At 40.5% G+C, this 15,333-nt stretch overlaps 2 protein-coding genes across 2 annotated transcripts; one reads left to right on the top strand and one right to left on the bottom strand.

Moving 5' to 3' along the window:
• Nucleotides 1-1,249: 1,249 nt before the first annotated feature.
• LOC132984873 (uncharacterized) lies at nucleotides 1,250-8,231 on the bottom strand. The gene is made up of 21 exons (XM_061051885.1): nucleotides 8,067-8,231; nucleotides 7,930-7,988; nucleotides 7,765-7,851; nucleotides 7,558-7,679; nucleotides 7,330-7,473; nucleotides 7,077-7,175; nucleotides 6,887-6,997; nucleotides 6,411-6,513; nucleotides 5,565-5,785; nucleotides 5,138-5,294; nucleotides 4,853-5,064; nucleotides 4,641-4,755; nucleotides 4,283-4,482; nucleotides 4,057-4,171; nucleotides 3,808-3,977; nucleotides 3,635-3,732; nucleotides 3,063-3,193; nucleotides 2,382-2,571; nucleotides 1,618-1,759; nucleotides 1,426-1,522; nucleotides 1,250-1,348 (listed from the first exon to the last, which is right to left on the bottom strand). The coding sequence occupies exons 1-21, from the start codon at nucleotides 8,087-8,089 to the stop codon at nucleotides 1,278-1,280; spliced, it is 2,667 nt and encodes an 888-aa protein (XP_060907868.1). The 5' UTR covers nucleotides 8,090-8,231; the 3' UTR covers nucleotides 1,250-1,277.
• A 1,374-nt stretch (nucleotides 8,232-9,605) lies between these two features.
• LOC132984872 (potassium voltage-gated channel subfamily S member 3-like) lies at nucleotides 9,606-13,682 on the top strand. Its single transcript, XM_061051884.1, has 2 exons — nucleotides 9,606-9,768; nucleotides 10,393-13,682. Exon 2 carries the CDS (start codon nucleotides 10,397-10,399, stop codon nucleotides 11,894-11,896), a length of 1,500 nt encoding a protein of 499 aa, XP_060907867.1. The 5' UTR covers nucleotides 9,606-9,768; nucleotides 10,393-10,396; the 3' UTR covers nucleotides 11,897-13,682.
• The last annotated feature ends 1,651 nt before the right edge of the window (nucleotides 13,683-15,333 follow it).

Genomic DNA, 15,333 nt, shown 5'->3' with positions numbered 1-15,333 from the left:
CTTTATCCCCCAGTCTCTTCTCCCTGCAATCTTTGAAAAGAGTAACTGAATGAAACAGGATAGATCAGTCATGACAGCTTAAAAATGTCTCCTTATTTTAAAATGACAGGCTGAAACTATTAACAATCTAAGCTTCAAATAAGTCTGTACAAAAAGTCTGAGAATGACATGATTGGATTCTTTTTTAACAGTTTTGCATCTCCAAGTTCTGTTTTCTGTCCAAACACAGGTTACTAAAGATCTTTTAATTGGTAAATTGTGAACCTACATTCTCTTTATATTTTGAGTTTCCCCTGAAACTTCAGTTTGTCTACACGCTTGTTAATACTACATTCCTGCACAGATTTATTACATGTTTAATTTGTTATTCTTTTATTGTACTTAATTTAGTGTTATTTTCACTTTAGCAATGCAAATGTAAGTTTCCCATCCCAGTAAAGCCCTTCTGAATTGAAATGAATATTACAACTTTTATTCTAACATTGAATCTGGGCTTTGTATGATTAAGTGATCAAGTGTTGGTGCCATTGTATTGCGGGTAAAATGTGTTCTCCCCTTTGTCAACACGTCAAATGAATCCCATCCTCAAGGTGATACTGGCAGCAAAGTAAAAAAGACAAAAATTGGTGAAGTACTCAGTGAAACATATTTTAAATGAAATGACTTGTCAGATCTATTTGAAGTCTTTCACACACCATTTTATTTATGAAGTTCAAGTATTTTGGTTTAATGCCTCAGCAGCTTGAACACCAAAACAAAGAAAGCAGGTTTACCTAAGAATGATCTTTTGTACCACTGATAAAAAGGAACTCATTCGTCCATGAAATTGTATTTGCAACCTCATGTTTATCAGGAACATTCATACTTAAACTCATGAATAGTCAAGGCACATTACAGCATCTGTAGACTTTTAGATCTGCATTCATGATAAACTGTGTATTGTTAATTAGTGTAGACGAAAGCTTGTTTTTATTTTAAGGATGAGGTCGATAGGCTGCCGGCCCCCAATCTTTTAGTGCACAGAGGCTGTAGTACTCGAAAGCTAGCATGTGGCATCTTTCCCCACTCTGGTGTCTGACTATCTACTGTCCCATCTCTAAAATAAAAGGCCCCAAAATAATTCTCTTAAAAAAAACTGAAACTTTAGAAAAATCATTACAGTAACAACATGGCTTGAAAACACCAATAACATAGCTCTGTTGTGTTTGTGTACTAAGTCAACTTTCAAGTAGAACAATGCAAGATTGAATTTGTTTAAAAAGCTTTTATTATGTTTGTTAACTCAGATTTATGGGTCCTGAAGACACATGTTTGACACTGTCTTTGTGAGGAACAGCACGTCTTTGACCTGTAAAGCAGAAAAACAACATGTTAGCCACTTTTAAAACATGTTTTCCCCTCCAATCACAGCACACCATTTCCTACCTTTAAGTTTGTTTTCCTGGTTTGAACACGGCCCAGTACAAACTCCACCCTGAGGATTTCTGGCATCACAGATCACCACGTCACAGTGGACATAAACCTTAAAGGCATGCAAAGATATTCATAAACATTTAACAGCTTCACAGGTAGATGTTCAATTTCTGCAGAACTGAATAGTGGCTTTCATCAAATTACCTGGCGACTCAAAGTTTCTTTGTCTTCAGAGAAGGCAAACATGCTGACCTCAAAGCGCTTAAAGTGAGAGGGATACTGAACTCTGTCATCACGCCAAACTGGATGGAGGATCAACTGGTACGGATCCACTGGGTTTGCACAGCTGAAAGGGGGAAGAAAGAAGATTTTCTATGTTGGGTGCTTTCAGAATAAGGTAAACAAGTCCTGCCTGTTGCTTTTATGACAATTTATCATACACTCGACCAACTTTCTACCCATTAATAATACTCTGCTCATGCCCCTTCTGATGTCATGTTTATTGGGATGGATAAGACAGACATAATTTTTTTTTTAGTCAGTCATAAAATTCAATAATCCAATCAATGTTGAATTTTTTTTTTTTTTTTTTAAGTTATATATTCTGTAGAGTACAAGTTCTCCCAGACTTGTGCATGTACCAGGATTCATTGCGCTCCAGCTTCTGCAAGTGTAAACTCGTGCTAAACACCATCCACACATTTTGGGTTGCCAGTTTTGCTTTCTTTGTAGCCGTTGTGCAATCAACCAAAGGGGCAGGCTACCAATCAAAGCTAACAAAGTTCTTCCAAGCTACTTTCTACAAATACACAGTAGTGCATGAAAACATTTTTTAAAGCTTCCCTGAAAGACAAGGAACAGTGAGAAAAACTGCAAATGGGTTTTACGGAAATGCAGACAGATTTAGGATTTAAAAAAATAAATAACTATTACATTTTGTGAAAGGTTAAACATCCTGGCATAGTTACCCGTTTATGATGAGGTTCCACCTTGGTTGGGATGTCCTGTCTTCATCCAGCGTGGCCCAGCAGTTCTCCAGCTCCACAGACAGTTTGGAGTTCGTTGACCTCATTAGTTCCACCTCAAAGTACAGCGACTGCAGCAGGTACTTTGCTACAGGATAATCCTCCACTCTGTGAAACGCACTGTACGAGTCGTCTGAGTAAGAAGAGAAAGTGCATGTTGACCTGAATCATCATCAAGGGTTTCGGACAGGACTTTAAATTGTATAATAATCAAAAGTACATTCAGTCTAATTCTCTTAATGACCAAATTGGCAAGTGGCACAATGAGGGCAACGAAACATCAGTTAAGTTAATATACAAGTCCTATTACTTCACCAAGATTGATTTAATATCAATTTGTGAAATTGCTTCTCGACTTTAGAGAATATGGTCAATTTACCAATTTTCAGAGTGTTGAATTGCTTTTGACACATGTGCAGCACTCCAAAAACAGTCACCATAACAGACATCTGATCCATGCATATTTTCAATAATGTCCAACTTTAAGGTTAAAGAACTGTTTTTGTTTTCCCAGTTTCGTTTAAATATCTTCATCTAAATCTTTTAAAGTTTAGGTGGAGAAAGACAAACATTTCTCCACATTTAGGAAATATATGTTTTAATCAAATTAAACTTTCCCCTTACCGGAAGCAAGTCTAATTTCCACCTGGAGTTCTCCTTTTGCATTTTCAGCATACGGCTGACTCCTGCGAGGTCTGGCATGGAAGGCCACAGCGTGCGTTTTGTTGATGTCATAGTAACATGACACCTTTAATCTGAAAAATGGACACACGAGGTATGGCTTCGATTTGTGATGTAGTGGCAACGTTGAACCCATTTCACACAGGTCTGACAATAAAATACATGTTTTTGCCAAACTCACATCAGGATTCATGTTGAACTGAATTTTACTCCATTTGGAATAGAATTACATGAATCTGGTTTTAATTCAGAGTTGCATGTGTAACTACTGAAACAGCAGCATTTTGTTGAGTGCAAGTTTCTAGAATTTGTAGGAGGTTTTTAAAGATACAGATTTTCTTGTTCTACCAGCGTGTCAAAAGTCAGAAGATTGTTTTTTTGTGACTGTTAAATCCTAAAGATTGAAGCAAAACCTTATCCATTTAAGGCCAACCAGAACATCTTTAAACAAAATAAACTGGTGCAAAAATAATCTCCTAAAAACAGTTTAATTTCTTAGAATAATAAAAACTTACTCAAACTCTGGCTCTTCATTCTTTGAATCCTGTTTTTTTCTTTCCAGTTCATCCGGCAGAGAGATTTCATTCTCATACAGCATCATGTTGGGCAAAAACTATGGGAAAAGTAAAGTTAAAAATAAAATCTCTGTCTCATGTGAACAAGCTGTATTAAAAAATGTATACTTCACCTTTCTGGTCGTCCCACAGGAGTTTGCAGTGAAGACAAAATAAGCGTAGTGGTCGTCGCTGAAGACGGGACCACAGGTGGGGTCTTTGAGTGTGAGCTGACTGGGGTTCAGACTGGGAACAGACTCCAGTTTGACAGCCCAGGCTGTCATTGTGCCATTAGGAAAACACTCTGAAAGACAAGAGCCAGACATAAGTTTGCGTCGAGTGTTTTGTTAGCCGTAATAGGCATCTTTAACTGTCCGACAAACCTGTTAGTGGTGAAATGTTATTGCAAGACATGGAGAATTCTTTGATTGTTTTGCTGGTTTCTGGGTTTTTCAAAACCACATCTAGTCTGCTCCTGATAGTTGACGACTGAACAGACTAGAGGGATGCAGAAAGCACGAGAATTATGCCTTATATGGGCATCACATATCTACAAAAATGAAACCAAAGACATCCCTGCCCATTTATCAAGACAGATAATGTTAGCACCTCAAACACGACATCAGGGGAAGAAAAGGGCACAGCAAAGCTAAAGTGTGTCCCGTTCTCCATGAAGCTATACTGCTGAGCCAGGCTAGGGGTTAAAATCTGCTTCCCCACTGTGGTCTGAAAGTTGAAGCCGTGGGTCCCGTATTTAACCAAGACGTAGAAGTTTTGGTAATCACAGGCACCAGAAATGGAGGGAGGAACTGCCGAGGAAATACATATAGATTCAGTATCACAGGAATTTAGAGTCTTGTTGACATTCAAGATTTTAGAAGGTCTGAATTTAAGTCTATAGTGCAATATTATTAGTTGACCTGCTGGGGACCATTTGATCAAGAATAAGACAAATCAATATCCAAACCATTTTCTACTAATTTGGCTTCCAGATAAGCAGTGTGAGTAAATGGCGCCAACTCCGGCAGGACCACCAGGCCTAAGGTGATGTCAAGAATGTAGACAGTTATCCCCATTTCAGTCTGGTGGGAAATAGAAAGAGTTTAAGATTCAGTTAAAAAAAAAAAAAAAAAAAGGAAGACATACTATTTTATTTCCAAGTTTTAGACTGATACCTACCATTTGAAGCACAACCTGGTCTGTGAAAGGCACCTCTACAGTTAAGACCTTGGAGCTGCTCTCAGGATACATCTGCTCCAAGACATTAATGCCTCTGACTTTGCAGTCTGCCTCAGAGAGAACCTCAGAGGGGAAGGTAATGTTTATTAGAGCCACATCAGAGCTGAAGGGCCCGAATAGCACTTTAAAAACCCGCTCCTCAGGGATAGTGTCTGTGGGGCAGAAGAACAAGAGAAATTAAGGCAGCTTGCATTTAAATATATATATATATAAAACAAGACTCACTGTCGATGACTTGTGGAGGTCGAGACAGTAATGGTGTTGTGATGGGAAGAAGGACTTTGTAACGAGTGTCCCCGTGAGTGGAGTCTTCAGTCCAAAGCATCTCTATCATCGGCTCAATCGTGTAGGATGTGAGGTATTGACCATCCTGAACGTGACTCTGCAAAATTAAAAATCTTTTGTGAACGGCCCACGTGAAGGATCCCATGTCAAACCCACATTTAAAGAAGCAACTTTCACAATTCAGCTTGATAAAAAACAAAGTTTAAGTTTCCTCTTCAATGTTGGCTATAGTTGTGTTGATTCAGACATTAGATGTGTTTTCAAACATTTTTCATCTTGAAGTCTATTGAGCCTGTAAAGACAATTTAATTAGTTTATAACCTTCATATTAAGTTGATACCTACAGCTATTATTTGGTGCCACCAACCTTAAAGTAACCGCCAACAGCCCCAATTGGGATTTCAACAATGATGTGCATGTCACTGACTGTCAGAGAGTATTGTCTGGCAGCCATCTCAGCAGCGTCCAGTTTCTGACCATCGACGCCCATGTGGACTTCCAACAGTTGGTAATGACCCGAGGAAATCAAAGGGTCGATGTGCCTCGGCAGGAACCAGCTGATTGAGTATGCGGTGAAGAACACACTTCCTATAAACAAAGGAAACATGCTTTGTGTTCTAGTTTACAGGTAGATGAATAGATCTATATGACCTTCAAACTTGTTGAATTAAAAAAAAAAAAACAGTAGAGTTTAGCATTGGAAAATGCTAGCTTAGCTAATCCCAAATGTTTACAGCAGTCAGCAACAAACTACGTGCTGTAAAGCTCAAATATGCACAGTGATTAAAAAGAAACTGTTGACATTTAGAAAAACTGCATACGCTAGTAGAAGTATAAATGACAATTTGTGGTTTGTCTGGGCTGGTGCCAGGCTAGCGGTTTTCTGCTATTAGCTAAACTAACTTCCTGCTTGCTCCACCTTCATAGTTACTGAAAAGACATGAGGCACAGTCTTCTCAGCAAAAAAAAGTGGCATTTTTTTTTTACCATGTTAGACTTACAATTGTTTTCTGCCATTTGAAATTAACTGATACAAGGTGTATCAAGTTAAATAAAGCTGACTCATTGGAGTCAAATATGAACATTTCCAGATACTTCCAATTTCCAAAGATACTTGGTGCAGCCTATCAAAACAAGTACATTACTGACAGCAAACACCAACTTCAGTGTTAGCTTACATCCCTGCCTCCTGTTTTGCTAACAAGCTCATTACCCTCCAGTATTGGACAAGCAGCTGCTGCGTCGATTTCAGTCGCCAGCCACTTCTTTTCAAATAAAGTTGATGTTTTGACAACAGTCATGGGCACTCCCGCGACCTGTGTGGTAAAAGTCACATAAAAGTGTGTGTGTAAGTGTTTGTTAGGTCCATAAAATGCTTTCATGGGCGAGTATGGGGCATACTGTGGGAACAAGAGAACATGAAATACCTCAGGATATTTGTAATTTGACAAAATGTAGGATGTAAATATAATAAGGGTTGCCTCCCAATATAAGCAACGCTTCCAACTGGATTTCAGACAAAGTAATCAATCTAAAAAAGGCAGTTTGACGCCATTGATGGATTTAAATCCAATAGTTTACTGGCTGCAAGTGTAAGCAAGTACTGAGTTATCGAATGGACTGCAAGTAATTCACCCAGAGAGTCTGCCTGAGAGGAACTTTGAAATGTAGTGACCGCAGTGCACTTACAATCTGGGTGTATGTTTCAGGGGAAGTCTTCGGACTTCTCAGGAGCAGCCTTGGAGCACGAGTGGTGATGATGAGCGTGTTCATTCCGGATCCTGCCTCTACGGGGCGTTTCTGGATGGAAATAGAGCATGCCATCAAATAAAAAGGGGGTTAAAAAATATAAAAAGCCTTAAAAATTAGCTCATCGAACCTCAGCATCTTGTCGAGGATCACCAAACCTTGAATTGGCCCCTTTGGCAGGATGTTTAGGCAGGACATAATCATCTGGAGCTGCCCTTTTCATGGACACCTAGAAATGAGGCCGCATCATAAGTGATAATCAATCTCCCACCATCCCCTCTGCAGTGACATCAAATGCAGCCTTGATGCTCAAAAAGGGACATAAAACAACTTATCATATAGACTGGAACATGACCCCTGAGGGTCCTGCTGCCTTCACTTGCCTCCATATAGTTGCGTTCACAGATAATGTCCCTGGAGGCCCAGGTAGTGTAGAGGCAGGTTTCAGACACCTGGTACAGCTCATCTTCACCCATCTGGTTCCCGTGTAGGTGAAGTTTTAATGTTGTTGTGAAAGCTGTATAGTCCTACAAACACAAGAAAGTAAGACTCAGAATTACCACATTAAAAATCTCTATTTAAAAAAAAAAAAAAAATCTAGCTTTTGTTACCACAGTTTGGGCAAAACAGTTCTGAAGGGAGGCATAGATCCTGGCATTGCCAAACTGGCATACTGTCACACTGAGGCCACACTGAGAGGCCATACTTGGTGTAAGAAAGACGGTGGCGTTATCTGAGGAACAAAAAGAGGACAGTTTAAGAGAATGGAAAAGTGAGACAAACACAAAGAAATATTGAATTTACAAGTGTTAGCTTACTCATCACAGCAGCAACTTCAAGAATTTTTCCTCCAAGTGGACCAATATCCACACGCATGACATTTCCCAGGCATTGTGTGCCGATATCTGGGATTAAATGTTTATATTAGTTTGGAGGTAGAGAACGATTCATGTAATTCTGTTATCAAATGGTCAAAAACATACTTCTAGACAGCTTCTTTTGAGCAGCTACAATTACAACTGCAATCAGCAGAACAAACCACCTGAAAGAGATTGAATCAGCTTAGAGATAACATAAACCAATTTGAGTGGAAGCAACAGATAAAATCTAAACTACAAACCCAAATCCGATAAATCCACCCATGGCGCATAAGGTGTGATACTGCAGCCTCAGGAGTCCCTTGCTTTTTCAGTTTTATTTGCGGTTAGAAGAGGGAATCAACTCTTTAGGCCTACCCTTTGGGCAGGTTGAGGGAGTTCCTTCTTTACAAATACACCCACTCACAGGTGGATCACATTACGGCCTGATGAGTGCAGACTTGTGTCTTTTAATGTGGCCTGAATCCAGACACATGAAACATTCTGATAGATGATAAACTCTTGAAGTGTGTCGTGGAATAAAACATGTTTTAAATAAGAATCAATCATTTTCAAATGGTGTTTTGTTCCTTGCAATCCTATGATCACAAGCCTAAAACAGTAAAAACTGAAAAACAAAATTGATAATGTAATAAATGTCAAAGCTAAACAACAGAAACGTATATCTCTGAGTAAGCGGAACGTTTAGAAACAAAATGAATGACAATCAATAAAAATGACCCTCCTGCCCTGTGACATCTCCTTCACCTCTGCATGAAGATGTTACGTCTTTGTACTGCGGCTATGTGAGCCTGTTCAGATGCAAGACGCTGTCATTGCAGTATTTTCCAGTCGAGAGCTTTAACATCAAAATGTTTTCACAAAGCTTTACAATGACACAAGAGCAGGAGTCAGGACCAGCCTGTAGTTTATTCAACAAGTGCAAATTTAAGACATTTTAACAAATTTGCAATTCACAAAATTACAAAAACAAGTCAACAAGCTGTGTAGTTGAAAGTCCTGCCCTGGTTCATTTGTTAACTTTGTCTGTAACAGTACAGAACTTATTGCAAATCCTGTGCAGAAAGGATGCATCAAGGGGTGTTTACCTCGCCACAGAAATGACACATAGCCTACATTATAGGGTTGGAATACAGATCCTCTGCACAGGGTAGAGAAATTAGTTTTATGCTGTAAGCCTCACATCTGGGAGATTCTGAAAATGATTTGTTCGGGAAAATAAAATAATGGATGAAACAAAATGACCTACGACAGCCTTCTTTTTTTTTGTTTAACTATAAAGGTATGTTGTACTTCCCCTCTGCCAAATGCAGTGTTACTGCCTCGTTTGGCACTCAGCCTTCCAGCAGTGCTCTCTCTCTCTCTCTCTCTCTCTCTCTCTCTCTCTCTCTCTCTCTCTCTCTCTCTCTCGCTCTCTCTCTCGCAGATTGAAATGTCAGAGTGTGATTTTACTTACTTCCCTCCAGCGTGCAGACGAGCTGTGGTTCGCTGCCTTCAGTTGCACCACTTTAACATATATACAAAACCTGGTGCAATTTCGCTTTAAATATTTAAAAGGCATTAAATTATTGCAGGTGCTCTTCTAAGCCTACTTGAGGAAAGTACCTTTAAATAGTTCGAGGAACTTAAGTTAAACAAAAGAAATATACAGCTTCCTCTAAGTATATTACCATAATAAAAGGACTTGATTATAATATAACGGTAAATCCTCGCATGGTCTCCCCCCCCCCTCTCTCCTCTCTCCACTCTCCTCTCTCGCCCCTCCCTTTTCCCTGTAAAAGGAAACAAACTGCCGGAGCTTCGCGGTCCCTCCTCTAGCTCCTCTTGTCCCGTCCGTGAAGCTGCAGCTCTGCTCTCCCTCCCTGAGAGAGGTTTACTCACAATGTCAGAACTAAACCAGCCGGATAAAAGTTAGTTTAATGGGAAGAAAGGCTCCAAGTACAGGTAAGTGTTAACTTTAGTAATTGACACAACTTAAAAGTAAATGACTTTTTTTTTTTAAATGAGGTTTGGTTTAAAAAGTAATCAAATAAAATCATGCAAAAGTCAGCAAATGTGCTTGCAAACCAGCACATGTTGTGTTGTATTTCTAGGAGGGTGGTTAACAACTAGACCCACGAAAACAAAACAGAAATCTGCACATGTTGGAGAACAATATCTAATGCTTGCTTGAAATGATGTAAGGGTTCAGTTTCAACTTGTTGCCTTTGATTTCCTTTGGTGTTTGTCTAGTCCTCTCTGTAATTTGATTCCTCTGCTAATAATCCGGCACTGGAGCCCTCAAAGAAGTGACAGTATCTCACGCTTCTTCACTCACTCCAGCTTAAGCCATTTCCTGTGTGTGCTTTATTGATTTTTTTTTTTTTTCCTTCAGAGGACTAATGTGTTCTACAAACAATGCAGTCAAATGTGTCTTTATCTCTCTGAATGTGTCCTTATCGCTCTGAATTAATATATACCAATTATAGTCCTCGATGAAAACGTGTGATGCATTTTTTTTTGTTGTTGTCATAAAGTCACTAAAAATGTCAGCCCTCATTTGTAGTTGTGATATCTCTGTGTCATTAGGACCATGGGGTATGGGCAATTCCTCCACCGGCAGGGCAACGAGGAGGACCAGGTCCACCTAAATGTGGGAGGGGTACGACATGAAGTGGACCCAGACATGCTGCTCCGCTTCCCTCACACACGCCTGGCTCGTCTGCTGTGCTGTCGAAGCGAGGCGGCGATCCTCGAGCTGTGTGACGACTACAGCCCGGCAGAGAAGGAGTACTACTTTGACCGGAATCCACGAGTTTTCCTCTGCGTGCTCAACTTCTACTACACCGGCCAAATCCACATGATGGAGGAGCTGTGCGTCTTCTCCTTCAGCCAGGAGATCGAGTACTGGGGTATCCACGAGCTGCACTTGAGCTCCTGCTGTAGCAACTGGTACCACGAGAGGAAAGAGTACATCGAGGACAAAGACTGGGAAATCCAAAGTGACGACCAGCAGCCACCCAGCTTGGGCTCTTCCTTCGAGGAGCTCTCTGCTCTCGATAAAGACCTGGCTAAGTTCAAAGGTGCCTGGTGTGCTGAAGTGAGGAGCTACATTTGGCTCCGGCTGGAGGATCCAGGCCACTCCACATCCTCAAAGATCATTGCCGTGGCCTCCCTCAGTGTGGTGTTGACCTCCATCATTGCTATGTGTGTCCACAGCATGCCCGAGTTCCAACGCTTGGATGAAAATGATAGACCCATCGAGGATCCGGTCCTTGCCATCCTTGAGGAAATCTGTATCGCTTGTTTCTCTGCAGAGTTCATCATCAGGCTAATTGTCGCTCCCTCTCGGAGAAAGTTCCTTGGAAACCCCTTAAACATCATTGACGTGGCTTCCATTTTGCCATATTACGCCACTTTAGCGCTAGAAACAGCCGACGAGGAGGCCGCTGAGGAGAACGAGGACTTGGAAAACGTGGGGAAGGTGGTACAGGTTCTGCGCCTCATGAGGGTTCTTCGAATCCTCAAACTGGCTCGCCACTCCATCGGACTGCGAGCGCTGGGCGCAACAGTCCGCCACAGCTACAACGAGGTGGGTCTGCTGCTGCTCTTCCTCTCGGTGGGGATTTCAATCTTTTCTGCCCTGATCTACTTTGCTGAGAAGGAAGAGGAAAGCACAGATTTGGGGACCATCCCTTCAGGCTGGTGGTGGGCGACAATAACCATGACCACAGTCGGCTATGGCGACACATGCCCGGTGACGCTAGCGGGGAAGATTGTGGCCACTTTGTGTATTGTCTGTGGACTATTAGTCGTAGCTCTACCCATTTCGATCATTTTCAATAAGTTCTCAAAGTATTATCAACGAAATAAAGCCATGGAGGAAAAGTGTATCACTAAACCTGAGAGAAAAGACCCTGAACTCCCTCATTACAACATCAGAGAACTGTTCACAGAAAGCGTGTACCCCTTCATTGGAGGAATCGCCTTCAGGAACAGTGAGAGCAGCGCGGGAGACGACACAGATGCCTCCAGTCTCCAGGACGTAGAACTGTACGATAATGACACTTGGGAAAATGGGGCGGCAAAATGAGTTTCCCCTTTATGACTGCAAGTCACTTGGTGCCTCTCAGGGCTCCATCACTGACCCTGCCTCCCTGCACTGTCTTCCTCCTGCAATTTGACAGAGAAATCATGACCATGAACTTTTTTTTTTTTATTATTATTATTATCTGTTTGGGAATAGCTTGCGAAAAACATACCCCATATCGCTAAAACCAGGAAATCTTAAGGGAACCATCTGAACCTCGCTCAGGGGTTTCAAAAGCCCATTTTCTGCTTGAGAAACCAGCGATGATGCATGTAGGAGGCCATAATGTTAATGTTTCTCAAAGTGATGCCCTGTATTGATTCGTCTGCCTGCTGAAAGTTCAGACCGACAGTTCGACAGAGGCAGAAGTCTTCACTGATAACAGCAATGTTTGATGCTGAAATATTGCATTGTATGTCTCTGAGCTGGCTGATTTTACACAGTCTGCATGAACAAAAAATGGATGCAATTCTTCTGTCGGATTATGCAGTTTTTATTGATGCCGATGAAGAGAGGCAACAGACTGTCTCAGAACACTTTTTGAAATCCCTGGTTTGCCAGGTTATTGTTTTGACATTTGTCGTTCAGACAGTTGTTTGGGCATGCTGGGTGACTCCTGTGGGGTAATTCATGTGGACATGAAATAAAACTCAGTGAATCAGAAGAAACATGCCTCCCATTTGTGACAAGGCATACAGTAGGTAACTCATTCAAAGAAACATCCAGTTGAGGTTCGTCCCTTTTATTTGTTGCCTCGTGTCGTGGAAATGCTGAAATTCAACACTTTCCTGCCTGATGTGACTTCAAAATTTCTAACTAGAAATCAATATCATGGTTTTCAGCAGTGGTGAAATGCAGTGAAATTGTGGCAGTAACTTTCCTCACTCTTGTCTTTTACTGAAAGTATTGATTTCCTGTCAGCTGTTATAGTGTCCGCTTGGATTAGCTACCGTTCTATACTGGAGCGAGAGATGTAAAAGATCTTTTCTCTGCAGGGGACTCCAAGGTGTTGAGCAAAAGCAGTTGACCAGAAACGTCCTACGATTACAATAAACCCTCCAAAATGTTACTCGAACCATTTTATTTTCTCAGATTGGATTTAGAGTTTAGGTTGTCGACTGGTTGTATTTCTCCCTAATGTTAACGGATAAGACCATTACTCCCTGATAATTAGCTAATTGTTCGAAATGAGTTTCGATTACCTGGCTTCTTGTGTAAGATTTGAAACACTCAGGATGTATTAGCATAGTGCTTAGTCCACACTTTATTTTTTTGCTTTTGTCAGCTGCCATTTATTGTAATGACAAACACACAGTATCGGTACTGACATGCAATGATTTTCATTAAATAGTGCAATCAATTATGTATAAAAATGCAAATCATGCATCGATACGTCAGGGTTTGCAGAAGACAAAGTGCATCTCAAAGGTCAAGGTCAACTTGGCCTAATGCCTGTCCCAAAAATACTCCATACTTCTTCAGGACGTTAATCAACTTAGGTCACCTAGAACGGGAAAAAATCACTCATTGGTTTAATTGCTAACAAGAGGTCAAGAGTTTTTTCATTCTTTAAGGGCTAAAGAGAAAAAAAAATAAGAAGGAAGTGAGGATGAGCTGGATTATGAGCGGAAAACAAAAGTGTAAAAATGATCTATATGTGCCATGAAATAATACTGGATGCTTATGATGATCATAAGAGCTGCTGTTCTGACACTTTGACTGATGCTGTTATAATGAGTACATCTCAAGAAACCTCAAAAGAATAAAAACATCATTTAATAAATGCCTTCACACATGTTTTTTTTTCTCACAATTTGTGAGGTATAATTGGTTAAAAACTTCAATCGTCATCACATCTCATCTTTATTCGATTCTTTTGTGAACAGCTGACCACAGTCTTTCCACGAGTTGCAGATGATCCAGCACCGTCGGCAACAGATAATGATAGTTTTATGTTCCTGAACATTACTCTGAGCCTTACGGGTTCAGGCCTGGGTTCCATTGAAGGATTTTGATATCAATATTTTGTCACTTGCTGCCAGCAAGAAGGCATCCACTTATTGACCTTGTGTCAGGATGTTTTATTTTTGCCATAAATTGCCAAAGCTGGTGTCTCTCATCTGACTGGTGTTTTAAAAAAAGGACATTTTAGATGCTGCAGTTTAGTTTGTGTCACAGAACTCGTTTTAAATGATGGCAAAGACTGAATTAAAGATAGATTTTTCACCTAAATCAAAACATTTCCAATCAAATTTGTGTCAGATATTTTTGGAGACCTCTGAAGTATATGAAACTGATATTGGGTACATTCCCGTTTAATATTGTGTTAGAAATAGTCAAATTATAATAAGCAAACTATGGACCACCCAGTGTTAACACCTCAGAGAGTCAAACCATCACCAAGTGGCACAAGGGAAGCTATAAACTAGCTAGCTTTAACTGATCAGCGCGGTCCTCAGCTGCTGTAACGTAACTGTTTATGAACTATGCCCCTTGTGTGGAGAAGTGGCAACTTCTTCATCACAGCTGGGAAATGAAGTCAAGTTTCTTCTTTAAGTGGCTTCGGGTGAGACAAGGGCAAATTAACCTATTATTTGTAGTCCACAGTATGGTCTGATGGGTATATCCAAAGCAGATTGCATGTAACACCCTGTTTTTTTCTTGAACACCCCCGCTAATAATCTAAGAAAAAATCCATTCCCTGTTGGTGAAACCTATAAGAGGCAGGGGAGAAATGGTAAATGGTAGGGAAAGTGCAGGATAAAACTGATGAACGAGCCGAATTACAACATACATGAATAGTTTTTACACTGCTGCGTTCTCTAAATTGCTTGCTGTCATACTGATGAGAGTTGTCTGTTTTATTTGTTGAGGGACTGGGGTGAGGATTTTAACAGGAATATAGCTTCTGTTTGTATAGGCTACTGAAGGATATTTATAGATAGCAATATCTTGCTGCAGGTGTTACTCAGAAGAGAGGGTTTCAGAAACAATAACCTCTTCCTAAAAGCAACAGGATTGATACAGATCATATAGTGGCCATTATACATGACATTGGTCAGGTGGTTTTTAATGTAGAGGGAAAAAAAGCCAATTACCTGTAAAGGTCAAGGTGGCTGTGTTGGCAGAAATAGTGAGAGTTGTTCTTCAAACTTCCCCCTGTAGGCATTTTTTCCCTTTGAATGAGCAACAACCTTCATTACATTACGGCTGAGGTGAACTCGCTTGCTACGATACTTCTACTGCTGGTCAAATGAAGTCTTAATCCAAGCTGATTGGATGTAGTGGAGCGTGAAACCACAAGGATAAAAGGTGTCACTGAACAATCGAGTTTCTGTCAGAAACACTGTGGTAAGTTTAAGAAACAAATCAATAGATTTTTAGTCTCTTTCAGATTTAATATGTCATCGCTGCCTGCCCCTTTGTTGTTGGTATGAAAT

The sequence above is a fragment of the Labrus mixtus genome, chromosome 12 (assembly GCF_963584025.1).
Source record: "Labrus mixtus chromosome 12, fLabMix1.1, whole genome shotgun sequence".
Lineage (NCBI taxonomy): Eukaryota > Metazoa > Chordata > Actinopteri > Labriformes > Labridae > Labrus > Labrus mixtus.
This window is presented reverse-complemented; position numbering and strand designations above follow the sequence as displayed.

Excerpts from the sequence above, each read along its gene's own strand:
- LOC132984873 (XM_061051885.1), bottom strand. The coding sequence starts at position 8,089 with ATGGGTGGATTTATCGGATTTGG. Across the intron at positions 5,786-6,410 it reads TGCTTGTCCAATACTGGAGG|GAAGTGTGTTCTTCACCGCA; the intron begins GTAATGAGCTTG and ends CTTTGTTTATAG. Across the intron at positions 1,760-2,381 it reads TGGAACCTCATCATAAACGG|CTGTGCAAACCCAGTGGATC; the intron begins GTAACTATGCCA and ends TCCCCCTTTCAG.
- LOC132984872 (XM_061051884.1), top strand. The coding sequence starts at position 10,397 with ATGGGGTATGGGCAATTCCTCCACCGGCAGGGCAACGAGGAGGACCAG.